This window comes from Ctenopharyngodon idella, chromosome 6, assembly GCF_019924925.1.
Source record: "Ctenopharyngodon idella isolate HZGC_01 chromosome 6, HZGC01, whole genome shotgun sequence".
In the NCBI taxonomy this organism is placed as follows: Eukaryota; Metazoa; Chordata; class Actinopteri; order Cypriniformes; family Xenocyprididae; genus Ctenopharyngodon; species Ctenopharyngodon idella.
The window spans coordinates 26,539,244-26,560,122 of NC_067225.1; the positions used below are offsets into that span (position 1 = coordinate 26,539,244).

The 20,879-nt window shown below is 35.6% G+C and overlaps 1 protein-coding gene across 3 annotated transcripts; it reads right to left on the bottom strand.

The window, feature by feature from the left end:
• Positions 1–421: 421 nt before the first annotated feature.
• On the bottom strand, positions 422–16,223 carry prok2 (prokineticin 2). Of its 3 annotated transcripts, XM_051896676.1 has the most exons (7): positions 16,193–16,223; positions 15,176–15,390; positions 13,800–13,892; positions 9,872–9,962; positions 4,297–4,403; positions 2,586–2,711; positions 422–2,505 (listed from the first exon to the last, which is right to left on the bottom strand). In XM_051896676.1, exons 5-7 carry the CDS (start codon positions 4,366–4,368, stop codon positions 2,380–2,382), a joined length of 324 nt encoding a protein of 107 aa, XP_051752636.1. In that variant the 5' UTR covers positions 4,369–4,403; positions 9,872–9,962; positions 13,800–13,892; positions 15,176–15,390; positions 16,193–16,223; the 3' UTR covers positions 422–2,379. The 3 variants fall into 3 exon arrangements, with proteins under 3 accessions (XP_051752636.1, XP_051752637.1, XP_051752635.1); XM_051896677.1 differs by lacking the exon at positions 13,800–13,892; XM_051896675.1 differs by lacking the exons at positions 9,872–9,962; positions 13,800–13,892; positions 15,176–15,390; positions 16,193–16,223 and having other exon boundaries at positions 423–2,505; positions 4,297–4,669.
• Positions 16,224–20,879: the final 4,656 nt, after the last annotated feature.

The following is a 20,879-nucleotide window of genomic DNA, read 5'->3' on the forward strand; positions in this document are numbered from 1 at the left end:
TCAATGTTCTTCAGTGCTGGAAAGGAGAGTAAATAAAGTGACAGTGACCCTTTTCCCAGGACAGTTTCTTCACTATGACGCACTGAAGTGAGGAATACTAGAGTAAGCATTTTAAGAATAGTACTGTCACGGTTCTTGGACACATCCTCTAAGCCCAAACCGTAATCTACACAAAATACCACAGAGTATTTGGATACTAGACCAGTAGAACAGAGTTATTTGTGATAGCAGGAATTAAATCATAGATATTCATTGTTCATTGATTTGCATTATATTCACTATAAAATGGCAAGTCAAAAGCATCCAACAAAAAAATTACAAACCAGTACCATGGTAGTAGTACATTTTCTTTTGAACATGCATATTTTGCATATGTTCCATATTAATAACATACTATTATTTGAAGTATTTTGGAGCATCATTTAAATACTATGGTAAATAAATATGGTAATCATTTAGTATGGTCTCTACAATAGGTTTACATGCATCCAAGGTCAAAAAACACTCAAATTTTCTCATACTATACATTGCACATCCCCTCATTTCTCAGAGTCTGAAAGCAGTTAAAACCCCTCTAAACCCCTTCTTTCCGCAAGCCTGCTCTGCTCTGATTGGTCAATTGCCCAGTCTGTTGTGATTGGTCTACCACCATTTACAGACCATGTCGGAAACGAAACACCTGTTACCATATATGAATTTCAGCTCTGGAAGCATCCTCAGCGAATCTTTTCAAAGTTTGCAAAAAAACAATGCGAATTAGGTGTGTTTGCATCAAGTTGTTCGAGCGGATGGCGGTGGTGTTGGTAACCAAGTAACCAACAGTAAATAAAACACTGTGACCAAGCGTTCGTGAAGGGTTTGCCTAAACACTTGAGTAAGAAGAAAATAAAAGAGAGCTGTCTGAACTCTTCTCAGCTTTATTAAGCGTCACACACATGAAAGGACAACCCAGGAAAACCCGTGACACACCAGTACAAAAGTGTGCATGACCCTTGCATATCTACAGCAAGCATCAAAGGGAAAATGCATTGCACAAACACATATACAACGAGTTCCAGTACATCCAGAATTAATGCATCATAACAGAATCAAACATAAATGTATAACATATCTGTATAACACCATCAACGGAAACAGCCAAATAGTCACATGGGTTTAATGTTCGCTAAGTCAGAATTTATTTAGCAAATGCATTTCCATCTCCCATTATTCGCATTAACCCTTTTTTGCACAAGTCAAAAACCACCTCAAGCGAGCGTAAAAACTTTTTTTAAGGGAATTTTTTTTTCCGAAATTAGGCGTTTCCATCACTAGTTTCTGATGCGATACTGATGGAAACATAGCGAATGAGACGAACAGTAACAACGGCAACGTTTTTTTCAAAATCAATTTTAGCGCGAGAATTGCATTAAGTGCTTTGAATGAAGTGCATGCAAAGTGGATTAATAGTGCTGAAAACAGCATCTTCTCGACATGCCGACAACACAAACTAAACTCTTCCAGGCCTCAGCTACAACTACAGTGTTTGAGGACAGGTCAAATATGTTATTCACGGGCAGCCAATGAATGGCATTATGCAATTGTTTTTACATTGTTACATAGGAATGTAACAGGAAGTGAGACTGGAATTGTTGACGTCTTGTTTTGGCAGTTCAGAATCGATTATTTCTTTTAGGAGACAATAACTTTATTTGTCATGCACTTTGCAGACTGACTGAATGACTGTGTTTTAGTCCTTGACTAATGAACTATCAAAGAGTTGATGCATACCACTCTGATAACAACCACAAACATGTTTGCCATGCCTCTATGCTAAACTTGAAGTAGCATTTATCTTGGTGTCAAATTCAAATAGGTATTACAATCTCTAATTCAAGACTTCAGTAGCCCACTTCTCATTTTTTTTCCTTTGAAGATGTAGTAAAGAAGCAGAATTTGAGACAGCTAGGCAGTATATTATAGCTGAAAATAGAACAAATAAAAACACTGATAAAAAAATTAATCTGATTTCTCACTTTCCAAGCATTACTGCACACTGTTTTCTGTAAGAACCACAGGTAAAAGCAAAATTAATAGAAGAAATTAGCTTTATACTACCTTAGTGTATAATATTTTAAGCATGAGAAGAATTGATATATTTTTATTTATTTATTTAGGTCATATTTTTGCCAATATTTTGTGACCTCATTTGCTATTTTTTTTTATAATTTACTATAATTTACTTTCTATTCATTATCATTTTATTATAATTCACTATAATTTACTTTCTTTTCATTTTTCATGAAGATTAAATAAATTCAATAAAATAAATAGGTCTAAAACACTTGCAACTATACACTTTATACAAACATTAGCATGCTATACAGGCAAACATCTTCATTACAGGTATTGATCCTGGAAAGGAAATGGCGGGAGACATTTGGACTTGCCATCAGCTGTGGTGATGCAGGCTAGGTTGGGCAGACATGGGCATGTATGATGGAGTCTCTTCCCAAAAAAAGGCACCTAAGTAGAAATAAAAGATTAAAAAAACAGAAACATACAAAAATCATAATGAACATGAGGAGGAAAGTAATGAAATGAACCTTGTGGCTCATTGGATGACATTCTTCTCCCATCTGACCCATTGGGATGCACATTCGCAGGTTCCGGATCCACAGGCTGACTGCACAACACAGGCCACCTCCACACTGAGAGTCCTTCTCACATGCCTGCACACACACAAACACACACACACACAGGTCTTAGGACTCTTTCTTATTATAAACACATCAAATGTCCACTTTTGACTCTAGTAAGCCAACATATCAGTGATGAAATGTTCACCTCATACAATGCATTTTTAAAGCTATGTATAGTGAGCATGAGCCCAAAAAGGTGGCAAAGGATTTTCTCTTGTGGATCCAGGCTACAGATTTGCCCTGACAGGCCGTGTAGGATGATGGTCTCAGTGTGTTCAAAAATGCCATGCCTCCATCTCCATTAGGCGTGGGGTGTTCTGACAGCTCTCTCGCATATTTTGGGAGTGCTGTAGGCTTTACTGTCCTGACAGGTGTGGAGGAAATGCATCTGAGCATCCCAACACATTCATGTCAAACAGCAAGGCATCTCTGCTGCCCCTAGAAATGCTCTGTTTTCAAACTTTGCAGTGTTAAGGAACAACTTTATGCATGTATGAATGTATTCATTGTAGTATTAAATGTATTGTTTTATTATTATATCACATTATTTAATTGTGTGTGTACTAAAATCTAGAAACATGCCATGTTAAAAGTGAAACACAGAGCTTTGATTTGTTGAATACTTCTAAATGATAGTCATCAGCTATACCCAAATTTATGTTCAGAAAGGTTATCTAGACAGTCAAGATATTAACAAAAATTGTTTTGTACCTTTTATGAAATCAGCTGTCATGCATTTTTTGCTTTTCTATTGATACATTATGACCAGCAAATCCTCTTTTTACAATTAACATGGTAAAACTTTTGTAAGATTGAGGCTTGATGACAATAAATGACTTGACTACTTTAAATGAGTTAACATAACAAAAAAAAGAGCATTATGAATTTAAACATTTTTTCAGTGCATCCTCAGTCTGTATTGGCCCTGAACCAGATACAGATCAAAAGCAAACAAATAAATAGGTAAATATCTAAATGTATATATAATGTATATATTATATGATTTATTTATTATTTTATGTTTACTGTTATGTGAAACTGCTTATTCAGGACAGTACTAATAAAAAAAAACATGCAATTTTTATGATCTCTCTTGCTTTGTTAAAATTATTAGCATTTTCTTGCATATTCTGGGGTATGCATACTTACAAACAGAACATTCTCTCTCTCTCTCTCTCTCTCTATATATATATATAGACACACACAGATACATGAATAATATTAACATATCTATCTATCTATCTAGACACACATTCATGAAGAATACACACAAATCTCCCCTCAGTTTCACTCTAATGATAGTTCTACACTGCAGATATTAAATATACTGTAATTTGTTCTACATAATGGAATGAAAAAGGGTTTACCACAAAACTTGCACATAAATGGCACTTAAAATGTATAGATGCAGTAAATAATCAAAAATAAATACCTCAAATGAAATGTATAATTCAATAATTCAATCAAATTTGATATTCAAACAGATCAGTGATTTCCAAACAATGTTACTATTAGGATTGATTAAACAAAAGAAATAATTTAGTGTTCTATAGTGTTCTACAGTGTTCAACCAGACTTAACCAGACTGGCCCTGAAAGTTGTAAGGGTCACTCACCCCGGTGATGACTGCAGTCGAACTACGAGACACTAGCAACAGGCAGAGAAAGAAAGAAATGTTGGATGTCATGGTCTTCAAACGCTGGTGTCACAGGTTTCTCTCCCCTGGGGAGGGGAATCCAAGCAAAACAAACACACACACACCAAAAAAAAAAAAGACTTTAAAGGTTTGTCTTTCTTCAGGTGCAAAAGTCCAACAGATACAAAAGGGCTGTCACGGAATGTGTGAGTATATGTATGTATACTACAAAACGTGAAGAGAGGCAGCTTCTCAGTTGTTCTGATGAGGGACGGATGGTTTATAAGCACTGTCCTTCATTCAGAGTTATCAGTGAGTCACGTCTTCATACACGAAAGAGATGGCGTACAAAAGAGAGGAACAAAGAAAAACCAAGGTAATGCAGTCGAAACCCCACCGCCCACCTGCCTGACACACAGTACACCCCTCACATCCCAATTTTAACATTCCCTTAAATCTGACTTCATCTTACATCTTTTCCACTGTCCCGACTTGGGACTATTACATTTAAATGCAACCCCCCCCCCCAACATGATTAAAAAGTCTGAATTAGAAAATCAATAGTCCTTGTGCACGTGATTTCGGTGCATCTTGAAATATTGTCATGTTACAAAAATAATAATAATTTCACCTGCAAAACCTACAATATTTCCCAAGGCTACTAAACCTGTTCAGACACAAATTTCATTTCACGAATCTGACATACGCCACACAAAAGATGTGTCCCCCCAAAAGATGTTTTTATTAAATATTTGTTTAATGAGTGTCTGAAATGGCAATGAAGAAAAATGATGAAGGGAAGCTATGAATGGTGTTGGTTCACCGGGCCAGGGATGGCAACGTCATCTGCAAATGTCCTTGAGCATTAAGAACGGAGGTTCAAGGTGGAGAATATGTTAAAAACATCCTTTACGCACTGCAAGGAATGTGAAAGAGCTGCCTGTCAAAAGTGTGATCACAAGAATTTAGAAAGCACCCAAAAAGATAAATCAATAGCTTTTCAATGTCAGAATTTGGATATGAAACTGAAAGGGTGCTGCTACTGACAGATAAAAATACAAAATTCTTTCACTTTACTCTAAGAATTTCCCACCTTTCTTTGTTTTTAGGTATTCAAATGTTAAAGTATTAGGATACTTCAGACACACTTGAAAATGTATGAATGTCACTGTATCAGAATACAAAATATGAAAACCAAGTAGCAATTTAGTACAAGTACAAGTTATTGCTATAAATTGTAACCAACTGGTGTCACGGTGAGTTTTATGTCATGGATATGAAGTCATTTCCCCTCAAGTTCACAGGTGTGAACTTGTTCTACTCACATTTGACAACCAGGAAGTGTTCCAATACCCAGTGGTGGAAAGTAACAAAGAATTTCTACTTTGTTACTGTACTTAAGTACATGTTTCAAGTATCTGTACTTTATCAGAATATCAGAGTTTTTATTTTTGTAAACTTATACTTTTACTTCACTACATTCCAAAGCATAATATACTCAAGAGCGATGAGCAATGTCCGATTTGTGAACAAGTTGCTTCTTTACATTGAACCTGCTGAATTGGTTCACAAATAACACTGATAATTCATTCGCGAATTGGACTGATCCAATTGCAACTGTTCTTGAGTCAACAACTCACTGATTCAATGATCCTGTCAAAATGAGCCAAGAACAGGGATATCGTCGGGTCAGAGCTTGAATATGCATGCAACTGAAATGCTTAATGTCCACAATTTGTGTTTATAATGCAAATTAATGCCAATGCATCTTCTCCGCTGTTGTAGCAGTTTCAAATTATATAAAAAAGTATTTTTGCATAGCGATCCTCTTAAAATGTTATGTTGTACATTGTATTTTTATACTATTTGTCGCCACATATTTACACAAATATAGGTTTCCCCCATTTTTAAAATACTACATGGTATATTATTTCACTTGTTTGCACACTTATCAGTAACTTAAACTGATATTACTTCTGTTGCATTGTGACTTTAAATTCCATTAGTTTGGATATTGTGTTATCTTTGCAAAATCATTATGGGTATATTAAGCAAACATTTATGGGTGTTTCTTCGACTATGGACACTTCACATAATTATGTTATGGAAATGACAGTGGTGGAAATGACATTTTTAACATTTTTTAAAATTATAATTAGCCACTTGGTATAGCTTTTATGCATGTTAAATACACACAAATTATATTTTCACACTTTCTGCATAAAATTACAGCTTCATTGGAAATTATGCACCCTAATATTCTGTTCACAAATGATATTTACCTTGATTTTACAGTTTTTTTTTTCCACACATCACATGCTTCATTTTTCATTTTAAGCTCTTCACTGCTGTCTCCTTGGTAAATAAATAAAATCATTTTAAATGCAATAAATATGAAAATGGTTTGTTTATTTCACCCTTTGTTTAGATTAGCATAGTTTTATTTGTTATAATTTATATTTCTATTATGGTTTTTCATACTTAAGATTGAAAGTCTGGATCTGGAATGAGGATAAAACAATCAAATCTATACAGAGGCATTTGAAAAGCAGCAAAAATAAATGCTGAAGGCATTTAAATGTGACCTTCATATAAAGAAAGAAAGAACCCCTGGGAAATAAAAGAGTATAAAGTTGAAGAAAGTATAAGTGTCCAAATACTCTTTGAGGCCGCTGTATGTGGACTGAGTTACTAGACCTTTCATTTCATTATGAAGCTTTGCCAATTACATGTCCATCCATTTGTTTGTACATCGATCTGCCAGTAGACTAAAACAAACAAAATATTTGCTTCACAACTGACTTGCCAATGACTGGCATGTAATGACAGCAGCTCTAAACAACCGAACAACTACAGCACAGTGGCCATTCATAAATGTATAACAGTGCGTTCAAGTCCTCCTGGGAAGTTCATATTTATGAGATGGGAAGTCGTGTTTACGTGGTCAGGTGACGTTGTGCTTAGACGTCACTTTCGCCGGAGCAAGATGGCGGTGTGCCTTCTCTTAATTAACTACACAAAAATACAGCAAGGGTTTTAAACTACTACAAGAAAATGAACAACAAAAAATGTGCATCAGGTGTGTTTTGTTTTTTTGTTTTAAATTACTTTATGAGGCCACTGTAAACTTTATCGTACATGTTTTTACATTACAATGCTATTATATTTTGTGCAGGCAATTGGCTTATTTTGTTGTAAATAAAAAAAGTCTGACAATGTCACTGCTAAATACCTATTATATACTGTGGTATTCCACCACGTTTCTCACTCACGCGCCCCCAACTTGTGAACTTTGGGCTTTTAGGCTCATGTGCGTTCGACTCATAAATACGATATCTTTCCAACATGACTTGAATGCTCCATAAGCACATCTTTCTATCTACTGGTGGTTTGCCAATTTTCTTTTTTTCAGCATTTTTGGCTTTCATTATGATAGGACAGTATGTAGACAGGAAGTGAACTGGGAGAGAGAGAGGGGGGGAAGGGATCAGGAAAGGTCCGCGCGCCGAGACTCGAACTTGGGTCCCCCGAAGTGCAACGGCGCTATATGTCGCTACACTGCCCACGAGGCTATCAGCTCTGACTGGTTTGTAAATTTTAAAGAGAATTTTTATAAGCCTTTACAAACAAAAGTCGATTTAAACACACCTCAGCTCAAGCACTGTACGCCTTTTGTAAAAGTGGACATTGTTGCCAGCACAGTAATGTAGTTTCAACCTCATAAAGGACTTATTAATATCCCATTAGTGCCTCTCTCTTGTTCTATTTCTCTCTGTGTGCCAGGTGTTTGGCCTCCTTCCCCCACACCGCTTCTCTCCTGCATCATCTCTGAGTTATTAGCACTGACATTTTTTGACTTCAGACCAAGAGTGATGTGAATGGTTAAAGAGGACCATATGAGCAGAGATCCAGTAGAACTGCAGTCTTGTATTGTAAAATTCAGTGATACGTGTTTATCTAAGCCTTCTCTGTAGTATCATGGTTTGTTAACAAGACCCCCATAATCCAGTGCCATAATCCTTTATTATGCCTGAGTAAACGGAGCAGATGGTTTAGAGACGGGATTTAAGCAAACTGCAGTAGAGATGATTACATAGCAGCTCTTTTGTAGCCTATGAAGGTCTTACAAAGAATTAGTGGGGAGCATAAATGTTTAATGCTAAACAGAAATGTAACTTAAAACAAATTTTCCAAGGTTCCTAACGAGAAAAACGAACATTTTCATTTGACTCATGCACTATATTTCAGACTGATTAATTACTCATTCATTCATGTGTCACTGTAATAATCGGACAGGTAAGTTCTGTTCCAAAAGTGAGCTGTCTTGACAACACTTAAAGGTATCAGTAGCCATGTTTCTATCCAAAGTTGCAAATTTAACTTATGCGCAAAATTGGAATATCGCATAAAACATTTGCGAATAAAGCACCATTTCTATCCCAATTTCCCATTTCAATTTCTAGGGAAATTGCTGCAAAATAGCTGTAATAAAAATGAAAGTTGCTGCAATCAGAGAAGCTACTGTGGCTCTTTTTTCATACATCATAAATGACTTGCACCTCAGAGCTTGCAGACAAAATGCAACAAATGCTGTTATGTTATCCTGTGTTCGGAGGCGGATGTCTAGTTTTTGGGAACGTAATCATTTAAGACAGCTCAGGGAGGTAATTATACCCAACCATTTTGATGATAGACTTTGGCTCAGATATTTCAGAATGATCAAACCAACATTTGAGATGATAGGCAATGAAATTAGTCCACTGGTTACTCCAGTTATCCAATCACATCCTCTGTTGAGGCAAAGTTTGTTTTTGCCCATCAAGGGATTTATTCGGTAAATGTGTTTCCATCATTGTTTATGTGCATGTCTTCTTGTTAAATAAAAAAAATATGCACCTTAATTGAACACATACATTTTTTATGCACATTTTTAGAATATATGCACATTTTTAACCCAAAAATTCACATATAAATAGGTAGATACTACAGTGGTAGCTATAGACACCTAGGTCAAATTCTAAGACAGCATCCCAGAATGCATTGCAAGTCCATATATAAACATACTCAAAGAATAGAAATAAAAGTAATATTAGTAGAGAAAATATGCAAAAACACTACTAATTAACTTAACACTACAAAACTAATAAAAATTGTCTGTTTTTGACAACGTGTAATATTTGTATATTCGATGCATTTTTTCTCATGTTTATGAGAGTACTGCATCAAACTTTTTTTCAAATTGCATCAAAAATGAGTGTTATGTATTCGTGTGTCATGTATCTGGTTGTTTCTAATTAGTTGCATATACGATTCTATATTAGTTAAGATGCTGTCTTAGAAGACAGCTGCTATTTAGGCAGTAGACTGTAAGACAAGCACACTAGGTATTGAAACAGAACTATAGAATAAACATATTTTTTGCATATACATTTTTTTCCCCCAGTTTCCTCACTTACTATATTCAGTTGACTCACTGTAATTCAAAAACACAGATTTATTATTATTTTTAAAAACTAAAATTGAAAATTCTAGTGAAATAAGTAACCTTTACTACCTCATGTTCTCTGAAGGAAACTTCTTTGTCTGGCTGCAGCTGGATATTGTGCCATCACGTTCTGGTACTGGTACCCTCAGTAGGTGTCAAACTGAGGGTGAAAAAAACACACACAGAGCACATCAATTATTTCTTGCTGTGTTCCCCGTGCTATCAGGATGGTTTTGTGTGGGTGTTTGGCAGTTAGGATGATGCAGAGAAAGTGTACAAGTGTCTTTTGGTGTCATAACGGATTGCTGAGTGCCTCATTGCATGTGAAACCTCATGAATACAGAAATGTCTAATACAATGAAGACCAGCAGGCATGTGTTTACATCCAACACCAATTATTCCACCCACTCCTTAGTGTTTTAAATGTGTATGGCAGACTTTGCCCTCTCATGTCCTTGTAACAATGTTTTTAAAACAATGTTTTTTATGCTTTGCATGTCAAACTGAATGTTCTACATGGGAAGTAAACTTAATGTTATGTCAAAAGCAAATTAATTCAGGTTTAAAATATACATTATATGCTGGTGAATTGTGAATGTATAAAACTATGTAAATGATTTGGCCTACATTTAGCTATGAATTATTGAATAAAGCAGTTTACCCAAAATGGTAGCTTTGGGGTAAAATGTGTCAAATGCATGGGGGTAAGCTGTGCCAGCTGTGCATAGCTCTTAAATGGTTTAAGTCATATTTAGCAGACAAGAGTTTTGCTGTGAAATTGGGTGAATGTATGTCAACTTCAGCTCCAATAAGGTGCGGAGTCCCACAAGGGTCCATTCTTGCCCCCCTTTTGTTTTCAATGTACTTTCTCCCTTTAGGAGCTATATTTAGGAAGCATGGTGTCTCGTTTCATTTGCATGCTGATGATACGCAGATTTATCTGCCACTTAAAAAAGACAATGGATCTGATATTTGCCCTCTTTTGAATTGCTTAATGGACATCAGGGACTGGATGGCATTACATTTTTTAAAATTTAATGAAAATAAAACTGAGATTATATTTTTTGGTACAGGCGGAAAGCAGGCTACCATAAATTCTATCCTTGGATCCTTGGCTAAGTATAGAAAACCAGTGGTGAAAAACTTGTTTGACAAGCAAATAAATTCTGTGGTCAAATCTTGTTTTTTTAATTTGAGACTTTTAGTGAAGATGAAGCACTTTCTTTCTTTTAGAGTTTTGGAAATAGTTATTCACGCTCGTTTTCTCACGTTTAGATTATTGTAATTCTCTCTACATAGGAGTTAGCCAGAAAGCCCTGTCACGCCTACAGACAGTCCAAAATGCGGCTGCGAGATTGATAACAGGCACCCGAAAGCGTGATCATATCACTCCTATTTTATTGTCCCTTAAATGGTTGCCGGTCCATTCCCTAATTGAATATAAACTTTTATTGTTTGTTTTTAAATCTCTGAATGGGCTGGCACCAAAGTATCTGGAGACAGTAGTGAACCGATATTCCTCTATTAGGCCCCTGAGATCTTCTGACCAGCTTCTTCTAGTGGTTCCCAGATCTAGACTAAAACTGCGAGGGGATCGGGCTTTCTCAGTAGCTGCTCCAAAGTTATGGAACTCACTGCCCTTTTCTATTAGATCTGCTCAGACAATTTCCAGTTTTAAATCTTTGTTAAAAGCTCATCTACTAACGATGGCTTTTAATTTTTTGGGTGATTAATTCTTAGATGTGTATGTGTTCTATGTTTTGCTTGTTTTTTGTTGGCTTTACTCTTAGATGTGTATGTTTTTCATGTTTTATATTAAGTAGGTTTGGTGTTTATTTATTTTTAATGTACAGCGCTTTGGACAACCTCGGTTGTATTGAAATGTGCTTTATAAATAATAAATACAAATACAAATAGTGGCATAACCAATAAGCAGAGCAAGCTTAGCCTCCAAATGCAGGGAATTAATATTCAAATGAATATAACAAATACTACCAAAAAAAAAAAAAAAATTGAAAATTGAAATGTTGATGAGAACGTAAACACTATGCTTGGGGAAAAAAGCAGACATACTGAAATATAATTATTAGTTTTCTCTCATTTCCAGAGAACAATTTAATTAAAATGGCACAGCTTATCCTTTTTCTTTTTTTGACAATAATAAAAAATAAAACATTTCTTATGCATGTTATTTCTGAACATGTAAGCTTACACATTTTGCACAAGTGTTGATGGATTTTTGAAGTGTTAGTGGTGTGCAGGGTGTGTGCAAACAAGTTCATGGCTGAAATGCTCAAACTCTGAACTGAATGGTATTTAGGGCATTAGCCAAAAAAAAAAAAAAAAAGTATTTCATCTTCAGTTTCTTTCAAATAGCACAGCCACATGCTCTCCGGCTCCTTGGCAACCTAGTCTAATTATTTCTCTTGTCTCAAGTTCTACGTTTCGGATCACGGCATCATATTTTCTTCTTTCTAAAAATGGTTCTGAGGTTCAGTAATTTACTTGTCCTGTAATTCAGTTAAAGTTCCAATAACCTAAATGAATGTTTGACTTTAATTAAATTTCAGCTTGCCTCTGAGACTCTGCTCATTTTAGAATGTTTCATCGCCCATTTATTTCAGAGTGTCATTGATTGTTTTTGCTTTGTTTGGACTGCAACTTCAATCTACTTGATTAATTTGGGCTGAAGTTTCAATCAGGCCATAACCAATGAACTGGGCTTTGCCACAGCTGTGGGACTGGGATTGTGCTTTGGCAGAAGACATTAGTGCAATTAGTATTTCTCTGATTAAAATCATTTTAAAATGCTATGGATATTTCAACTAACATTTGATTCACACACAAACTAATTATTTATCTAGTTTTTGTGATTATATTATAGGCATTTCATTTTGTTGTTTCCATTTAAAGGGACAGTTTACCCTAAAATGAAAATTAAGACATCATTTACTTTCGGTAAATAATACATTAAATTTCATATCATATACCCCAGAACATTTGGAATATTCGACACATGTCACATGGGATCATTCTGTGATACTTTTGTGTCTTTTTTAAAAGCTTCATGCTGGTTGCTATTCATTGCCATTATATGGACAAGCGCAAGCAGGAATTTTTTTTAAAAAATTCTTCTGTTGGCAGACGGCATTAAAACATCACCACGGTGAGTAATTTATTACTTAATTTTAATTTTAGGGTGAACCATCCTTTTAATAATTTGCAACCAGGTCAAATATAACATTTCTGTGCACAATCAACCTTTAATTGAGGGTCTAGATTAAATATTTGTCCTTTTAAAATGTATATGGATAAAATGTGCATGAATTTTGTATATAGATGTTCAGAGCCAATTTGACTTTAACTCAGTAACTCTACTTCATGTTCTTAAATGATGGTTTACTGACTAGTTGAAGTGTGAAAACAGAATGTCTTGCAGGTCAGCGGGGTTGAATATTTTTTATATATATTTGAATATATTTATATTATTAATAATGAATACAAAAAAAATATTAATATCAACTATTTAAACACTTATCCCCAGTAATATCATCATTAATAACTTGTATATTAATAGAGTGGTGCAGGAATGACATATTTTTGCAGGCCAACCCGGGCGTTAGCATCACCCTGTTTTCCCTTGACAAAAACCCAATAGGATTTTTCCATTGGCTTTTGGATTATTGCATAAATTAAGGTCTGTGACTAACAAAAGCTTATGCGTTTTGTTCATCGTGATAATCTTCACAAATTAACACAATTTTTATGAATTTTGAAGTGTAGATACAATCGGCAGAATTCAAAAGCTAAACATAGGCTATAAATGAACTACACCATGGTCGCATGACTTCAGCGTCACCATCACTAAGCTTCCGACAACTCTTTCAGTTTTTATTTAAAAAGATTTTCCCTGAAAGTTCGAGTTAAAATAGTTTGCAAGATCGCGATTATAAACAAACGAGGCTGTGAAAGTGAACTAGTAAGTAGATAAGTTTACCTGTTCGGTGTGATGACGTTTAATGTCCCCGACAACTTCTGTAGTCACATTTAGCCATGTGTTAGCAACCGCCTTTTTCAAGACAAGTAAAAGCTTTAAAAAAGAAATAAAAAGGACTTATTGATGTATTTTATATCGTAGAATAAAACTTGAAAATATCCTGAGCTTGTGTTCACCACAGACCTTATTTGAAGCATTTAACCAAAAACTCATTCAAAAACCCCCTTGACTTCAGGACGATGGACGGAAAAGTGCTAAAATGCTAACTCAATTACATGTTTTGGCCTACAAAAATACATCATCCCTGCAGCAATCTATATAGGCTTGACTTTACACCTCTTTACACCACTTAACACCTGTTAAAAGAAAGAGGAACCTCATCCTTAAACCTTGAAAAGATCCTAGTAAAGTATATTTCAACAAACTCCTTTGTTTAAAGGGTTAGCTCAACCAAAAATGAAAATTCTGTCATTAATTACTCACCTTCATGTCGTTCCACACCCGTAGAACCTTCGTTCATCTTCGGAACACAAATTAAGATATTTTTGATAATATCCAATGGCTCGCATGAACCATTGAAATTTCGAAATGTTTCGAAACACTTATGACGTAACCAAGCCTCGTGTACTGAAATCAAGTGATTTTGGCAGTTTGATACACGCTCCGAACCACTGATTCAAAACAAAAGATTCGTAAAGCTTTGAAGCTTCATGAAACAGTGTTTTAAAATCGCCCATCAATAGATATTGTTGAATAAAGTCATTATTTTGTTTTTTGGCGCACAAAAAGTATTCTCGTCGCCTCATAACGTTAAGGTTGAACCACTGTGGTCCCATAAACCATTTCAAATACATCTTTAGTAGCTTTCTGGGCACTGAAAGTGTTAATTATCTTACTGTCAATGGAGGCCTCACTGAGCCATCGGATTTTATCAAAAATATCTTAATTTGTGTTCTGAAGATGGACGAAGGTCTTACAGGTGTGGAACGACATGAGGGTGAGTACTTGACAGAATTTTCATTTTTGGGTGAACTAACCCTTTAAGTTGGGCAGAAAACCCAAAGCCAGCAAGTTTTTGATCTAGAGAGAAAGAAATTAAAAGAAGGGTTGAAGAAGACCCAGTTGGGAGGTACTGGCGAAATTAGCATCTCATTACTTAATGATGGCGCATAATAATCTTTTTGTATGCATTTATGCTACCGTGCATTCCAGAGTGGATATTTAATTGTAATTTAATTTACCTCCCAAAACATACAATTCTGTTTTGGTTGTATGTGTAAAAATTTTCAGGTTGGGAAATGATGCGATTTAGACTAAAACTTGCATCAAAGCACGTGCCATGGTCCTGAACAAGACTATAAATATGAAGGGCCTACCGTGGAAATAAGTATGGTTCTACAAGCGTAGCAGCTCATGTCCTCCTGGCTGAGATTGTGACAGCCTTGGCTCCTGCTGCCATAACAGAGGAACATTATGTACATCACGAAGGTCTCCAAAACAGCTGCAACATCAGATTTTGTGGACGGTAAGGTACACCATGCACCCAATCCCTAATGCCACACTTTCATCTTGAACCGATGATCATTAATCACTGTCAAAAGATGAAAATGAGAGGCTGAAGTTAGTCAAGTGCACTTCAACAGAATCCTTGATTTAGATCTATATCTTAATAATTAGAATGTGTACTTTACGCTCTGTATTTTACTCTAAAGTCTAAATAAAAAGATTGAGGTGTGCTATTTACTTTAATTTGGAGGTCAAATGTGCTGCTCTTGATGTTATAAAAACGTGATTATGAACATGAAGTAATATGCACTATCCTAGTTGAAACAATCTCAAGCTGGCTTGTGGCAGCCTTTCAAAACTAAAAAAGTCTTTTAAACAAACACGCAAGTCTGTTGAAGAGAAAAAATATTCGCCCTTGAGAGGTTTCACATTTATCCTTTTGCTGCCAAGACAGTCAATACGATGCTAATGTCTTCAACACCCCCGCAAGGTCAGGAATCCATCAGTTTTGATAAACAGAAAGACCTTGACTGCACTGAAGCATCTGTCCCCAAAAACCAATTGAAATGAAATCTGCAAATCAGAGGCTCGCTGAATTTAAAGAGCAACCAAAAATTCAATTGGTATCCAAATGTATTCACAATGACCAACACGTCTTAAATAATAAAAGTGACAAACTCATGCTGAGTTTTTGTGACAAGACCACTCAAATATCAAAATTTATTATCTAGAATTTGTCCTTTCGTCCTTTCGGGAGGTGTGTAATAGCTGTTAAAGATTAGGGTTGGTAACTGAAAGTTTGAAGGTTCAAAAAACAAAAATGCTAAATGACTAGTTAATTAAAAGATTTGTTCCCCAAAATGAATATTCTGCCATCATTTACTCACCCTCATGTTGGTCTAAACCCCTATGAATTTCTTCTTTTTCTGTGGAACACAAATAAAAGAATCATAAGTTGTCTTACATGGTTTATGTGCTGTATTCAACGTCTTCTGAAGCTGTATGAAAGCTTTTTGAAGCAAAAAGCCATCAAAAATCTTCACAGCCACAGTAGCTTTCAAATCTTTCTCGATTGCTTACTGGCTTACTAGCCCAAAAGGCTTACTAGCCCATTGTAATAGGAACAGAACATATTGCCTTTAGACTCCGACACTCCCCAGGATGAAAGTTTTCTATCCTTTAACCTCCTCCTGTAAACAGCACCTTTGGCTCTGAAACATGTATTTATGCATACACTGCTGTCATGGGCCAAGAGTGTGTTGGCATGATGGTAAATTGGGCTGACAAGAAGGGCCAGCAGGACCTGCGGCGGTCACATGGTGGTGATCATGTGACAGCCTGAGCCAGAGAAGAGTCACTAATGATTACATTTGCTGTTGTGCCTACACCTTCACACTGACCATCTCCTGCTCATTCCTGGATGCATTTATAATGTTTAGGTACAATGTAACCTCAAGGTAGATTCTGGAAGAATCCCCTGATGCATTTCAAATGTGCTTAGAGTGCAGATACTGAGACATAATGGAATATAAATGCAATGGAAAATGCTGCTTACATCATACTACACAGTATAGGGCCTATAAATATACATGCTTTTTTAATGTTCTTTTTTACTTCCAAAAATGGTACATTTAACAGTATTTTATTGTAAAATGACATGAAATGTGAGGTTAGATCTATTACAGTTTTCCCTGTATATAGCAACCAATTAACAGTTTTTATCTTAGCATTTTTACAGCCTTTACAGTTAAAATTACAATAATTTGGATTCATTTTTTTTTATTTTTTATTTTGAGTTCAGAACCTTAAAGCAGTGTGTTTAGAACTAACACAACTATCATTTCAAAAGATCAAGGAAAATGTGAGTATCTCGGTAACACTTTACCATATGGGCTCATTTGTTAACATTAGTTAATTCGTTAACTAACATGAACTTTCAATGACCAATATATTTTTACAGCATTTATTAATTAATGTTAATTAATAAAAATATTCCTGTTCATGTAAGTTCACAGTGTATTAACTAATGTTAACAGATACAACTTTTGATCTTAAAAATGTATTAGTAAATGTTGAGATTAACATTAAAGGGGACCTATTACGCAAAATTCACGTTTGGACATAAATGTGTGTTGGCAGCGTGTGTACACAACCACCCTATAGTGATAAAAATCCACCCACTCCTTTTTTTTAATCCCCATAAATCATAAGCAGTGTCTCCCAATGACCTGTTTTCAGCCATGGTGCTAATGTGACGTCACATTAGCCACGAACGCTGACTCACAGTCCTGTATTACCATAGTTTCCGCCCTCAGTGAGCTGTACGCTGGCCGCCATTTTCTCAGTCTTCATTTACCTATATCTGAGCCGCTAAGCGCAGTGGATTAGTTTCATTTTTGAAGGGAATGCACCACAGATCTAATATACACATACAATTTCTGTAACGTTGCCTGCTAGTTACGTTCACAGACATAACTGACTGTGTTAATGTGAACTGTGTGTGTTTTTGACAGAACCTTGTGAGTATTTGACAGTTTAAACAAAACAAAAAATGTGAAAGAGAAGTTACTCACGAGACTTGACGTCTGACAGCCAGCTGTCTGTGTGTGTGCGCTTCAGATAAGCGCGCTCAGAAAACGATCCATTAGATGTTTAAGCTGATATAGCTTTAAAACGCATGGAAATAATAAACTAAAGATGAAAGAAGAACTATGCTATCCGTGAGAGTGATTGCGATATAGATAATAATCAAAGCCAAGCAGATGTCTTGTTAATATTTGGCAGAGAATCCGATTGAGGCAGGAACTGTGATCGCAGAGAGGGGGCGGGGCACAGCAGCTCATTTGCATTTAAAGACACATGCACGAAAACAGCCTGTTCTTGACTGTAGTCAGAAATGGGTGTTTACAACATGGATTTATAAACAATCTGTGAGATATTTTAAGCTGAAACTTCACAGACACATTCTGTGGACACCTGAGACTTAAATTACATCTTGTAAAAATGATAGGTCCCCTTTAAATAAGATTAATAAATACTGTGCTGTATTGTTCATTGTTAGTTCTTGATAACTAATGTAGTTACGTTAACAAATGAAGCCTTATTGTAAAGTGTTACCATTACAATATGCTCAATGGTGAAAACACTGAGGCTTAAAAGGGCCAACAAAGCTCTCTGTCTGCTGCTAACCGAGCGTAGCACTGTTCACAGTGTGAGGTCACAGCCTCAACATGCTTCCAATGGAAAGCCACCATCAAACACATCTGATTCATCCTTTTTCTCCCTTTCTCTCTTGCATCTCTCACTTTGATGTGCCTTCCCTTCCTCTGTAGCCCATTTATCCCTGGCACAAGCCCCTTTGGCAGATGCGCAGCATACGCAGTAATAAGGAGCTTCCCTCATTAGAGTTTCACTAGAGGCATTGTGACATTACTGTCCCCCAAACATGCAGATATGCACATGCACACACTGATTCACTGACTCATTTCCTATTATGAGGAATTGTCTTTGAAGAGAATATGGGCATCTTCAAATTTAGTCTCAGAAATCACTATTTTGTGACTATACACTGGTGATGTACCTGATTGCATTGATTCTGAAGCTGCCAAAATTCTTGAAATTCAATAAATCTGTGGAAATAAGGAGCAGAATTTAATACTTCTGGGAATTTATGTTTTCTTAAATGTCAGGAATGTTCAATATTTATTATTTAAACAGCACCACAGAAATATCAACCGAAAATAGATTTCCAGGAACTCTTCCAGAAATATTTGCTCTTTTTATATTTACTCTTTTAAAAACATTAACATTTTTTTTTGGGTTTAGTCTTGTGCAGACTGGCTCTGAAACATCTGGCTTCCCAGATCTTTTTGTGTTGAGTAGAAATTTGATCCCTAGAGCATGATAAATGATCATAATCATAATATTACAGCAGAACTGTAATAAAAGCCTCAAGTTTGAGGAAGGCCATATGAGCTTTTATGCTGTTTACTAGGTTAAACATAAATTTTGCTCCAGGGCATCTACATTCATTTGAATCCCAGTGACATCTGGTCACCTACTTCATGTTTTATAAATAATTCTCACAGATAGTGAACCTAAAAATAGACCATGTGAAGCCCAATTTTGAGGCTAAATAAAGAGATTATTTTACATATGCCATATTTCACAATGCCATTATTTATGACAATAATTACTTAACATGAATGCAGTAATGTGAAAGAATAATGTATTCCATGTTACATTATTAAATTACCTCAGTCTTTGGGGGAGGCTACTGCTCTTTTCTCTAATTTAGAAAATGCTGCTATAGCAGAAATTCTGATAAACTCACATTATTGTTCTGGAGCTTGAAGGTAAAACAGCACTTCCTTTTCTTCTCCTTTTGAGCCAGGCAAGATGAAGCACTCTCTCACTCGCTCTCTCACTCACTCCTGACAGCTGATGCAGAATAACACCATACTGAGGGAGAGAAAGAGTGAGAGAAAGTGTGAGGAAGAGAGAAAGAGAGAGAAGTTAACTCAGTGCAACGTGAGCTGAGATTTGTTGGAATAAATCATTGTCCTTTCATGACACATCCCAGGATGCCATGCCAGAAATGGAGACAGTTTAGAAGAACTCATAGAACTATCACAGCGTGCATCTGTTTCAAGAGTATTCGCTTAACATTTGAAACCTTTACATCTGACATCTTTGCTGTTAAAGGGATAGTTCACCCAAGAATAGTATGAATTTCTTTCTTCTGAGGAACATAAAAGAAGATATTTTGAAAAATGTCTAAGTGTTCTTATACAATGGAAGTCAATAGCCATCAAAACAATTTGGTTACCAACATTCTTCAAAATATCTTCTTTTGTGTTCAACAGAAGAAAGATACAGATGTGAACCGACATGAGGGTAAGTGAATTTTCATTTATAGGGTGAATTCAGGTTGAATGGGACACTTTTTCCGACACTTTCCTGAATTCACCCAGAATTCAGCCCTATATTTTATATATATATATATATATATATATATATATATACACATATATATATATATATATATATACACACATATATATATATATATATATATATATATATATATATATATTTATATAGACAGAGCAACCATTACAAATACCCAACTGCCCAACACACTTTTTAGTGTGCTTGGCCTTGGTGCGAAGAAAAAAATACTGTAGTCTGCCATGTTAAACAACAGCTTTGAGAACAAGCAGAACCATCTGCTAATTTTTAGCATTAGCATGCATTTTTAGCATACAGCATGCAGTTATCTTACTATGGCTAGTGCCCACTTACCTGCCTTTTAGCAATTTATATTCATGAGCCAAGCTTATGAGGGCCACTTTTCATATGATTGTTTTGGGTAGTTGGGTAGTTCAAACTTTACTAAATAACACACTTTTTCTGCCTAATTCTAAGGGTAAGAGTAATAGTACTACAACTAGCATAGTATAGAGTAATAGTATAGAATAATAGTGATGGCCACTATGGACACTAAGCATGAAAAGTATAAACTGAAGTGTTGTTTTCAGTTCCATTTTAAGATTCCCATTTCAATTTAATCAA